Source organism: Saccostrea cucullata, unplaced genomic scaffold (genome assembly GCF_032062105.1).
Source record: "Saccostrea cucullata isolate Sc308-1 unplaced genomic scaffold, CSIRO_AGI_Scuc_v1 ctg14428, whole genome shotgun sequence".
NCBI lineage: Eukaryota > Metazoa > Mollusca > Bivalvia > Ostreida > Ostreidae > Saccostrea > Saccostrea cuccullata.
The window spans coordinates 907-13,864 of record NW_026919433.1 but is presented as its reverse complement, the minus strand read 5'-3'; the positions used below and the strand labels follow the sequence as shown (position 1 = coordinate 13,864).

General features: G+C 35.6%; 2 protein-coding genes across 2 annotated transcripts; one reads left to right on the top strand and one right to left on the bottom strand.

The window, feature by feature from the left end:
- Positions 1-823: 823 nt before the first annotated feature.
- Positions 824-2,532, bottom strand: LOC134231503 (uncharacterized). Its single transcript, XM_062713466.1, has 2 exons — positions 2,412-2,532; positions 824-1,731 (listed from the first exon to the last, which is right to left on the bottom strand). The coding sequence occupies exons 1-2, from the start codon at positions 2,530-2,532 to the stop codon at positions 1,136-1,138; spliced, it is 717 nt and encodes a 238-aa protein (XP_062569450.1). The 3' UTR covers positions 824-1,135.
- A 1,384-nt stretch (positions 2,533-3,916) lies between these two features.
- LOC134231493 (uncharacterized) lies at positions 3,917-7,552 on the top strand. The gene is made up of 3 exons (XM_062713457.1): positions 3,917-4,708; positions 4,867-5,418; positions 6,824-7,552. Exons 1-3 carry the CDS (start codon positions 3,917-3,919, stop codon positions 7,550-7,552), a joined length of 2,073 nt encoding a protein of 690 aa, XP_062569441.1.
- Positions 7,553-12,958: the final 5,406 nt, after the last annotated feature.

Genomic DNA, 12,958 nt, shown 5'->3' with positions numbered 1-12,958 from the left:
CAACAGGCAGCAATTAATAGAAGTATGTATCTTAGTGTAGTCAACTTGTGTGCCAACTTATATTGAAATCAGACCAAAACTGTAGGAGGAGTAGCATTTTAAGGAATTTTACAAAATTTCTATATTTAGTAACCATGCCAACATCGTTCTTCCAGGCACATAGCAACAGGGGGGCCAGGGCCAGGTTGTGTTTGGCCCCCCACTTTTTTTCCCAACATTACCTTTACTATTGAAAATGTCCATTGAAAGGTTGGTTGACCTCCCCACTTCTTACCAAAGTATAGTGATATCAAGAAAATGTATTGTATGCCAAAAAATTGGAAGTGAAAGGAAGTTGGCCTCGAAAAAAAGTTGCCCCCCTCCCCCTACGAAATAGGATTTTCGAGGTTGGGCAATTTTTCCCTTTTTCCTTTTTTTGGCTTGTCAACTTTTTATTATTATTATTTATTATTATTATTATACAAAATTTATAGAGCGCCTTATATAATAAACACAATTACTCTAAAGCGCTGTACAACATAGTTATTTCGTGACATTGTACTTGGACAACAACAGAAACAAAATTGATCAGATTAACCCTGTAAAAGGTTAAGGATGTCTAAAAATAGTCAATAAAACAAGACATTATTTGTTTTGGCGTGCTTGTCATGGCCATTTAATAAAATATCAGATATAATACAATGTATGCGCCGATGATGATTATATGGCAGCATAGGTAAATGCATATAGATAATCATAAGCATGAGAAATACCATCTTGATCCAAGGAGCCTGGAAAAAACAGTACCCCCCGGAGACAGCATTCTTTGCAAAATTAATATGCCAAATGGGTCAAGGGACCAAGTCCCATGACCCATCCGCCACAAACTCAAATGGGGGCGGCAATTTTGCAACCCAAAGTAACAATAAAAGTACAAATTGTGCACAAGTTAAGTACAAATTGCACCAAAATTATGCCAAATCGGATAAAGTCACATAAAGCACAAATTGTGCACCAAATTAGGTACAAATTGCACCAAATAACTAAATTAGTGAAGAGGCACAAATTGCGCCCTACATTTAAATTTTGATATGAAAACAAATTGCATTGAAAATGACAAAGGTGCAACTCGCACACAATTGGCTCATGACAAGCATCAAGGAAATGTTGTCGAAACAAAATTACAACCAATGAAATGATCCAAAGCATTTCTCAAAGTATTGATAAAAATACTGTTTCCCAAATCTGACAAATGAACTCCATCTTTTCTGAATAAATCCTTGCATTGAGCTTTAATATCTGGATAACTGACTGATGCACCCCGACCCTGAAACTTATTTAGCACAAATGTAGCACAAGCACTATTAATTCTACGTCTACACTTTTGTCCTTCTGTATTTGCAAGGCAATTAATCCAATTATTTCGAGGCAAAATACGTGACCAAATAATAAAAGTTTGTGGAAGTAAATTAGCAATATTTGCCAAAGTTGTCTTGTAATATTTTTGAAGACCCCTTAATGGATTGTGAGCCTGACCAATATTGTTGCCCCCACAATGTATAATAATAATCTTTGTTGGCTTGTTACGAGCTAACAAAAATTCAATTGTGGGATATAATTGCTCCCAGACCATACCCCGAATTCCATGCCACAAGATGTTGGAAGACTCCTGCCCAAGATTCTCTTGATTTGAATTCTTCGCATATATGTGAGCCCAATGAATAATTGATGAGCCAATGATCCAAATGGAATCTAAATATAAAATTTAAAATTGATGAGCAAATTAAACACTATTTTTTTTTAACTGTAACTTTGTTTCATCTCATAATACATGTATTTGAACAGAATGTAAATTTACAACGAACATGGTCTTATGTAAGATTTGTAAGCTGCTGACTGCCACCTTCCCATCTGCTTAATATGATCCTCTGAAAACCCTTTTGTATACAAGTGGGTTGCACCCCCAATGCGAAATGAGTGTGTTTTAAATTGAGTTGACTGAATATTCAAAAACTGCAAAGCTTTGTGTAACATGGATGAAAACTGGTATTCGGTAAAGGGTTTGGAATTAAAATGTGAAAAGTAGGACACCCTTTTTACATTGGTACTTAATGCAGCAAACGTCTGCATGCAAAGATTGAAACAATATTATTGTATCATTTGATTTTTTCACATGCACAAATGCCCCCACACAATTTGATCAGTCTTAGATGTTTTGATAAAGACTTCAATGGTATCACTAGATACAGTAATATGCTTGACACCCAAAGCCACCACTTCACTCACCCTTAGTAATGCTAAGAAAACCAATGCAAAAGCAGACTGAAATAAAGCTGCTTCAAAATCAGAAAAACACAAATGTGGCAAAACACTGACAATGCTATTCAACATAGGTAATGTAATTGGTTTTCTTATATCCTGAGATACATTACATCTCTTGTAACCAGCCAATAACTTCTTAATAATAAATGAATCCACTGGATTCTGCCAACCATGCAAGTTAATGACAAAACTGATTCCTGATAAATAGCATTTGACAGGAGAAAAAGCCATATTACTCTCTGACAGATATGCTATAAAAGAACAAGGTACACTTTTAGTGAAAAGTTCGCCCGATTATTTCCCCAAAATTAAATATGCATATTTAATTCTCTCTTTTATGTTTTTTATTGAAGTAACCCTCAGAGACACCAAATCATATTACAAAACAAGAAAACATGTGCGCATGCGCACTACGCACTGTCAAACAGATGTTGTATTTGGCTATTTTTGCCATTATTTGCACATTTTAGCACCAGAAAAAGTCAAAATTCAATGCCTCCACAGTGATCGCCCACGATTAAATTTTGACAGAATGAATATCAGATGAAAGTTTATATTCAGTCTTAATTTCATCGTGGGCGAGGGCTGTGGACATAGTTTAATCTTAAAAAATAACTTGATCAGTTTTTAATCGTAACGGTTGCTATGCTGATAGTGTACGTTATTTAGTTTGAGTTATAATCTCAATACGATGTATTCAAGTTATTTGAAAGCAAAAAATCATTTAAGTGTTCAGTAAAGCTTCTAACAGTAATTTTGTAATTCTTTTTCCTTTTTTTATATTTATAAATTATCCGGAATATTTTTATCTCGCCGTTTTTGTGACGTCATTTTCGTTTCTATGGGTGAGTGTAAACAATACCTGTACCAAGATTCTGGTTTACAAACATCATGACTTGACAGGTGAGAAAAAAAATTGTTTGAAAATTTTAATATGTTCCGTACTGTATGAAGGATCATGCATTAATGTGATAAGCTAATTTATTCCGACGATGTTTTTTTATTATAATTATGTAAAAAGTCTGTATGTTCAGTTTGGTATCTCGTATGTCATCATACGCCGAATAACTAAGCAAAGGATAAAGGGGGGAAGAAATATAAGAACGGAATCATAGAAATGTAGATTATTAGCCTATTTAAATCATTACATCAAGAAATGTATGTGTTCGTAAAATATATAGGCCTATAAGGGCTTGTCAAATGTCAACATCGTCTGCAAGCTTTATTGGCTAATGGCTAATATTAGAATGACTAAGGGCTTTGGTGCATTGCGTTATGTTTAATCCTTGCACAGCATAATGCTCTTTAAAAATATGACATAATATATGAAAAGAACTTTTGTGTTTTGTCTTAATTTGTAATGTTTTTTTTTTTTAAGTTTCTTTTTCCGGAAAGTTATATACTGTACACTTTCTTCTACTCATGAATATATGCGACTGATTGGCCTTGATCGATTATAGTCAGAGCTTGCAGTCTTACCTACTGGTAGTACGTGTTCGCGTCCCTCGTACAGTACATTTTTTTTATTTTTTAAATAACCACATTTTATTAAATATATTTATGATATATATATATTATTTCAAATACATGATCGTGAGTATATTTTCTTTTTAGGATGGACAGGAGGTATTTTACTTGCGTATTGTGTGGAGGGAGACCTCTTTCACATGAGCGCCGTCCCGTTCAGTCTGGGCAAATAAACATCCTGTCAAAAAACTTTGCAGTTGATGCAACTGTATCAGACATTTTGTGCAATAAGTGCCGCCACAAATGTCGTAACATATCTAGAAAAAGGGAGGTGTCACGGTGCACAATTTCTGATAAAGATGAAGCTAATGATCCATCTTTTACATCACCAAAGCGCACTAAATTAACAGTCATGTCAAGTCCTCCATCTGTGTCATTACCATTCTTATCTTCCACCAAAAGTCATGGCTACTGTTTTGTGTGTAAAAAGCCGGGACCAAAACTTATTTCTATTTCAAATCATGCTCGTTTACATGTACTAATCGTAGGAGAAATAATAATTCCTTCAGGGGCAAGGTGCTGTGCAAGTCACATGATAGACGGTAAGCTTTCGGAGAAAGATATAGAAAAAATTAAGACCAGTGAGGGTGTGTTGCTGAATAGGACCTCAGTGTATAACATTATTCAGGACTTACGGGAAATAGCTTCCCGCAATACCAGGCTAGATTTTGATGATGAGGGCAGCATGGATGACGATGACTACAAGATTCTTACTGGACTTACTCGTGGGGAATTTCAAGATGTTGTGTCAACGGTGACCAGTATCAACTCAACGAAAGTAAGAAGTAAGAGGACATGTATTGCTATCATGCTAGTGAAACTGCGTACAGCGATGTCAAACAAAATGCTGAGCGTTTTATTCAACATGACAAAGCATCAGGTTTGTATATTATTTTATATCGTTTTATGCAATGATCAGGATCTTATTTATAGATAATGAAATATATGTATATGTTATAAAATATACTAGTATATATTACAAATCTGTAAAATATTTTGCAAAAAGGTTTAGACATTTTTAAAATTATTTCTATACAGATAAGACGAGCTGTTAAATCAGGGAGAAAAGCACTGATGACAGATTTTGTACCCCAAAATCTGGGTTTTCAACACATCACGCGGGAGGCAGTGATTGAGAATCATACGCGCCAACTAGCTAGGGATCTTTTCAATGGCAGTGCTACCACAGATCCGGCAATTCTAGTGCTAGATGGAACTTATGTGTATATTCAAAAAAGTTCTAACTTTGCATTTGCCAGAAGGTCTTATAGCATCTACAAACACAGACCCCTCGTTAAACCCATGATGGTTGTAACTACCACGGGTTACATAATCTCCGTCCTTGGACCCTACCTAGCTGATGCCAAAAACAATGATGCTAGCATTCTGAGACATATGATCCTACACAACACTGAAGAAATGAAATCCTGGTTAAAAGAGGACGACGTGTTTGTTGTGGACAGGGGTTTCAGGGATGTTGGAGATGTGTTGGGTGATCTCGGTATCCAAATGGAAATGCCGTCCTTCATGCAGAGTGGAGAAAAACAACTGACAACCCATGATTCAAATATTTCTAGAGTGGTCACAAAGGTAAATAATTCATGTATTAATTGTTGCAGCTCCCTTAAAAAGACTTGTCAAAAAGAAAGAACTGATATTTTATAAGATGAAATTGATGTAAGATATTGTTATTATATAGTGGCTGCAACGTAATTGTTGACAAACCAATCATGTAGAATCGTTCGTGTATCGTGCGTGATCGTTCGTGTAAATTGTCAACAATAACGTTGCAGCCACTGTATCTCTACTGACATTTCACGTTAAGACCGCGGAACATTAACTGGCAAAATTGGAAATATACAGCTTACGTCATTTCTATCTGTTACAATCAAAACATTCAGTGATAGACAACGAAATGGGCGGGTACAATTCGACGCGGACGTTTGGGAAACATCGGATTAAAATAACAGATCGAAATTCATTTTCAATCCACCTGAGCTGTTTTCAAAGCAAAGAGTGCATGAATGTATGATCCAAAAATCAACTATATTTCAACTCCCAAAAACATATTGTTTGAAGTTCACATTAATATGAGTTTTAGCTGATAATTTTAAGAACGCGAAATATCATACAAGACAAAGATTATTTTTCAGGAGATATTAGATTGATTTTAGAAGCCCCCCCTTCTTAAATCAGTCTAATATCTCCTGAATGTAAAAATTGTAGAGTCAGGTCATGGCTTAACATGACAATATATTTTATTTCTAGGATTATAAGAGTGCATGAGTTTTATACTTATTCTCACTAAAAACTGTTAGACAACATTATTTAAAAATCGTTCAACCCCTCCCCCAACACAAAGATATACATACACAAATTTAACAAACAGAAATGAAATATTTCTCCCTTAAATATTTATTCATTTAAAACACTGGACAACTTGAAATTATTTGTCTTCTGGGTCAATCTGTAATAATGTGCCTTCTAGCGTAGCTCAGGTGGATTGAAAATGAATTTCGATCTGCTATTTCCATCCCATGTTTTCCAAACGTCCGCGTCGAATTGTACCCGCCCATTTTGTTGTTTTGATTGTAACAGATAGAAATGACGTAAGCTGTATATTTCCAATTTTGCCAGTTAATGTTCCGCGGTCTTATAAAAGAAAATCTATATATTTTGCTGTTTTCACGAAAATTATCGTAGAAAGCCTATTTCCTTGCAAAAAAAGTGTGTCAATTACACCTATTCGGAACAACCAGCAATTTCTTTTAATCATGCGAAAACTTACGGATATTCTAAATGATGTCATGAATATTCATAAAGCAGCTCCCTCAATGATATACTTTAATTGTACGACCCCTCACCTCCCCCTTTTTTCAATTTTAACTAACCATACAAAAATTGCATTTTTTTACCACTGTATTATAAGTACTTGAACATGCTGAAATCATATGTTTTAGAGTGAGTGATTATTAATGTATGTTTTTCATTTTAGGTCAGATGGGTCGTGGAGGCTGCAAACGCTCGACTGAAACAATGGAAGTACCTGGAGAAGACAATTCCTAACACTCAGATACCATGCATCGGGGATTACGTGAGAATTGTGTCAGCCATTTGTAACAGATATCGGCCTCCTTTGTGCACTACGACATCTGATGACCAGTCAGTTGCTGCAAAAATGCTGCATCTATCCCGGAAAGAAAACGCACTGCAGAAACGTGTGGAGGAAGAGGGTTTAGACAAGAGGTCAGTTCGTTGGGTAAAGGTTGACGCCGAGCAGTGCTCGCCAGATTTCCCAAAATATGACGAAAATGATTTAAGAGAGCTAACCTTAGGCGTGTACCAACTTCGAATGGCCCGATCATATGCACACGAACACACGGACATCGACGGTAAATACGAGATTTTAGTGAGTGATGATATCCAGGGAATACTTTCTGCTAAAATCCAGAGTAGACATATATCGGCTAAAATTTATAAGTGCTGGATAAGTTATAATGATGGTGTCATTGACGGTTGGTTTTGTAAGTGTAAGGCGGGAAGCAGAGTGGTTGGGATGTGTGGCCACATCACCAGTGTCGTGTGGTTTCTGGCGTACGCGAGACATGACGTCGATTCTTTGAAAGGTGTCAGGAATTGGAGCACCTCTGTTTATGATGCATCAGATCTACCAGAAATCATCGATGAATCCGACAGTGATGAGGACAGTGAAGTTGAGGAGTGAACGAACAATCATTTTTAAATAGTATATAATTTTTAAATTCTGTAAATTGAATCTAGTACGACGATGTGAATGTACTTGAAAGTTTAAACGGTGTTGAACAATTTCTTAATTATTTTAATGGGTAATTTTCACTATAATGTAATGTTAACTACTCGTATGAAATAAAAAAAAAAAGGTGATAATTCAACAAAATAAAAATGAATTTAGACGTCAATGCTGAGGAGCAAACATACATACAAGTTTGTGTAGTGTAGCGCTGAGATTTAACTGTCAACCAAAGGACGTACAATAACAATAATAATGCAAGGATTTTTTTTTATCACTGGTTGGTTTCCCACGTAAATTATTCAACGGAGTAAAGACAAAGGCACTGGATGAACAGTTATCATTGACCACAGGCACTTGTTTCGGAAATAAATTTAACTCAGAGTGCTAAAAATATTATTATATTATGGGTATAAATATATTTCCAAAACAAGTGCCTGTGGCGTTGACTAGCGGTGCAAAAGTCGGCACTGCATGATACTAGGCAAACAGTGTATGATACTTCATGTAATTTTTCCATATCGTATGGCATTTAACAACACACATTTCATTTTCAAAGGTTCTTTAAAGAAAGAGAGTTCGAAATACAATTTAATTGAAAACATAAAAAAGAAGAATAATAAAAAATTCACGATCGTTTCAGTGTAAGAAAATAATCTGAGACTGACGTGACGTTAAAATGGCGTAACGATGCTGTTCCAGTTCAGTGTACATACAATATAAATGTATGCAAGTTTATAATATCATCAGAACTTATCGAATGATTTCTATTAACTAGAAAAGTTTTAATTTCTCTTGATAAAATACCGGTATTTTAGAAATTAATATTTTTTTTATACAGAAGAAGTAAATATCTCAATCTAAATTAAAAAAAATCAGCGCTTGTACTGTAGTTTTTCATAACGTTACTGAGTTAATAACGTCGTAAAATGAGCGACGTCATTTAAGATAGCAGAGTGCATATACAGTGTACGAAGGAGTATATTTCAGATTCTTTTAAAGATATCAGAAAAAAAATACTTCATTCATCAAATAGACTTATTCTAATACTTTATATAGTAATTTGGTTGATTTCCTGTGTAGGGCAGATTTTTGCTAGAACTGTACCTTGCTCTTAATCATATGATCAATGGGTGGGGGCCATATCTGCCGAAATGACAACTGTTGCCTAAAATTGAAAAAACTTCGCAATCCCTGACGGTATACACTTGCTGTACTTTGAGATACACTGGCCTGCAGAAGACTGGCTACAGTTCCTGAATAGCTCTCCAAAACTGAATAGGTATCATGGAGGGAAAGAGATCTGCCAAAGGAGCCAACTGACGAAACCTGGTCCACTGAAACTTTGTTCCTTAAAGATATGTATGCCGTGTTAAACAGTATTTTTGCACAGCTGAAACCGAACAAAAATTTCTGGAGTATGATAAGCTACCAAAAATGAAGCATTCTTGCAAATTCGACGAAATTTTATTCGGTATTAACAAAGTACTGGTTAGGAAAAGAACACGATATTCTCATGCATATTTATAAAGGACTGACGTTTATCCTGGATCTGCGCATGTGCGCGGGAAAAGCATCGCGAGAATCATCAGGTCGAGGAAAATATTTTTTGTGACGTCTGTTCAGTGAGGGACACAAATAGACCAATCAGCTCAATGAGTTGCATTTAATGCATTTATGGGTTACTGCATAAAATACTATATGTGTTTTTCAAAAAGGCTAGTTTTTTTTAATCGCTCTCAGAAAGACGATGCATTATGTACATTATTATCTACTAATCATATGCTCATATTTGCATACAAATGATTAACAATGATGAAAATTAAAGTTTTCCCCACACATTGTACAGGTCCATTTGTTTAGAGTTTCCCCGTGCTGTACTGCTAGTGGGCCTTTTCGGTTGGGTGAACATTTATGGATCTTCAGTATGGAGCGCATTATGCGCAAAAAATATTTTATGTCAAGAACAATGTATGGAAAGTAATTTAAACTGCTATGTTTACACCCTGAATGGGATATTGTCAATTATCCCTTTTGGGTTTTTTTATATGAACTACATAACATATGCAGATGAAACTTACATACCATACATCTTGCCTTCTTAGAAATATAGTTGGGGTAATAAAATAAAATTGGTCAAGGAATTCCAGGCCTCTAAAAACTATTCCAGTTTCCAACTATTCCAACCTAGCATTTCGATGAACACCATTAAGAAAAATTAATTCAGGTAGGTAGCATCGTTTCTTTTTAAAGTGGGTGGGGGATAAAACAGTTAGAATAAAAATCAACTAGCTCGAAGAAATCTGACAAGTAGAATAAGTTCCAATATCTTTCATTACTAAATTTTATTTATTCACTACAATTTACTGCCAAACTCCAAATTTCACTTTCGAATTAGCCCGAGCCAATGCTGATAACCTACTTCCAAGATTTTTTAATATTATTTTCAAGGGGTCAGAAATACTGTGGCTCATATGTAAAGAATATAATTATATTATTTAGTAGTATTCTGGTTTTGGCATTCGGTATATTGTGCAGATTTATACATGATATTCTGTGGAATACTTTTTGTTGTTTTGAACCAATAAGAAATGCAGAATCGCATGTATCTAATAACCATTTTGATTGATCAAATTATATCATTTGTTTGTATTTGTCATTTCATTTTGGCACAACATGGTTTCCACACTTCTTTATCCATAGTCGCTGACATCTGTAGAAGTTCACCCAACCGAAAATGTCCATTGAAAAGACAATTGGACGTGATTATTCTTCGGTACAAAATGCAACCAACTCTGAGGTGTTCTCAATAATGACAATCCCTAACTCACGTGTTTGTAGTAAAAACGTAGTAGACCATCATGCTTTTCGGTTCATTCACGAGATTGGACCATTGTTTGCTGTAAACATGCGAGACAACGTGATCATGAATATTTCAATAAGAGGCGGTTTTTTATCCGACACGGAGAGAAAATAATTTTTACCAAATAATATTTCATAACTTTTAAAAGTGATGGAGTGGAATTGTCTTATTTGCAGAAAGTATTTAACTTATATAACTTGATGAGACACCACATATATTTATTACTTTTAAAATAAAACACTAATACGGCATATATAGCTTTAAGCTTTCAGCCCAAATCATAACCCCTAATACAATAGGTACAAGTTCTAATAAAGTGATATCCCTGTAGCATTCCTCAGGCCAGCCATCAGGCCAATGCACTGAATGCAGGCAACACCAATGTTTACCGAACACCACACCGCAACCATGAGAACTTGAACTATCTGAATAAAAATGGAGTGAATCATCTTCCTGCCATACAAGACTAGGAAATTGTGTCTTACCATTAAAATCAGTAAGAAATTTAACCCACATTAACAAGTCTAACTTAATTTCTGCTGTAATTCTTATAAAATGAAAAGATTTTTTGACTCCTGCCACTGAACCGTAAAGTCTTGTACAAAATGCCCTACCAGCTGGCAATGCCTTAACCACAAATGCAAGCGCCCGTGCCAATGACTGCATTTCTTTCAAAGTAACCTTTTTTAAATTAAGTATTCCATTTATTTTTGCCAATAACTCCCTAACTTTATCATTTGGAACAAAAACAGTTCTGGAAATAGTATCTATGCCTAAACCTAGAAAACTCAAACGAGTAGAAGGTCCTTCTGTTTTCTCAAAAGCTAAAGGAATGCCTAATTCTAAACATAACCCTTCAAACTGTCTCATTAAATCCAAACACTGAGATGAATTGGCCCTTCCTACAAACAAAACATCATCTAAATAGTGAATAATACTTTTGAATTTAGATCTCTGAGATAATTCCCAGTGAAGGAATGTAGAAAACTTCTCAAATAAAGAGCACGACAATGAACAACCCATAGGTAAGCACTTGTCAATGTAATATGCACCAGAGTGTTGAAAGCCTAATAAACAAAAATCCTGTGGACTAACTGGTAACAGGCGAAATGCACTGGAAATGTCCATTTTTGCTAATAGGGCACCCTCACCCTCACTCGCAATTAAAGAAACAGCATCATCAAAAGTGGAATAACTGACAGAACACAAATTGGGGTCTATGTAGTCATTAACACTGTCACCCGTTGGATATGACAAATTTATCATTCGCCAACCACCTTGTTTTTGGGAACTAAACCTATTGGATTACATCGCAAATTAGATATTGGGGGATCTAAAAATGGACCCATTATTCTTCCTAACTTAACTTCCTTATCAATTTTTTTCTTGTATTTGAAAGCTGTACTGCATTGCAGATTTCATGTTTTTAAACTCCACTCTCCTCCTAGGACCATCAAAATTCAAGGAAAAACCAAACTTGAAACCCAAGGATAAACAATGAGCATCTTGAACATTTGGGTAGGTAGGTAATAGTTGATTCAGATTTTCATAATTGATAGGTGAGTGACCTAGTTCCCATAAATTCTGACAATTATGTGGCAGAATTGGACTGCGACTGGCCCTTTGAATACTGGAACCGCTGGTTCCTGGAATGGAAATGTGCACGATTATTGAAATTGGTCTTTGATGAAGACTGTTCTGACACAGCAGTTGAATTAGCCTTGAAACATTTCACTAAAGGATGAAAAGAATTACATTTAAGACAACTATGCACATAATTGCAATTTGACTTGTTGCAAATGCCCTGATAATTATAATTGTAACATTTATTGCGGGGCTGCGCTGACTGCTGGCGTGATAAAGGGTTAGTAGGAGCAGTGGACGATTGCATATAGATCATCCACAGCTCTGCATCAAAAGAGGCCCAACTTAAAGCGGTGTTGTAAGATTTTTTCAGCCTAAACTGAATATCATAATCTAACCAGTTGCCCTTGATTTTTTCAGCTCCCCTCTTTATCAATGCCATATATCTAAACAATGAGATTGCTTCAGATGGATATTTGACTAAATAAACTGATGCAAAAATTGCAAAAGCATCTAGCCATTGTGATAGGTTTGAAATTTTTTGCTCCTTATGCTTAGGCTTGACCTGAAATACACCATCTTCAAACACAAGCTGGTTTTGTTGTGTCGAGGTCGGATCATGAAAGAGAAGGGTACCAAAATTTATGAATTGATTATTGAAAATTTTTTCCTTCACTTTCTGAGGCAAATGCGCTGCTAGGGGTGATGCGGAGCTAATAAATGGATTTGGTAAGTTCAAAATGGATTTGGTAAGGTCAAATTGAACTGTACCTTGATTTAGTTCAGCTGAACTAGCGGGCTGTAGGGGAACTAAGGAAGCTACAGTGGACACAGTCTGACTTTGAGTCACGACCGGTGCCTGGTCATCAATGGCGACATCATGTGGTCGAAGGTGCGTTGCTTTAGGTACACTT

What these genes read in the sequence shown, in the direction of transcription:
- LOC134231503 (XM_062713466.1), bottom strand. Translation starts at nt 2,532, where the DNA reads ATGGCTTTTTCTCCTGTCAAATGCTATTTATCAGGAATCAGTTTTGTC. An exon ending in ATTGGCTGGTTACAAGAGAT is followed by an intron (nt 1,732 to 2,411) that starts GTAATGTATCTC and finishes TTTTATATTTAG; the next exon opens with ATTCCATTTGGATCATTGGC.
- LOC134231493 (XM_062713457.1), top strand. Translation starts at nt 3,917, where the DNA reads ATGGACAGGAGGTATTTTACTTGCGTATTGTGTGGAGGGAGACCTCTT. An exon ending in TCAACATGACAAAGCATCAG is followed by an intron (nt 4,709 to 4,866) that starts GTTTGTATATTA and finishes ATTTCTATACAG; the next exon opens with ATAAGACGAGCTGTTAAATC. An exon ending in TTTCTAGAGTGGTCACAAAG is followed by an intron (nt 5,419 to 6,823) that starts GTAAATAATTCA and finishes TTTTCATTTTAG; the next exon opens with GTCAGATGGGTCGTGGAGGC.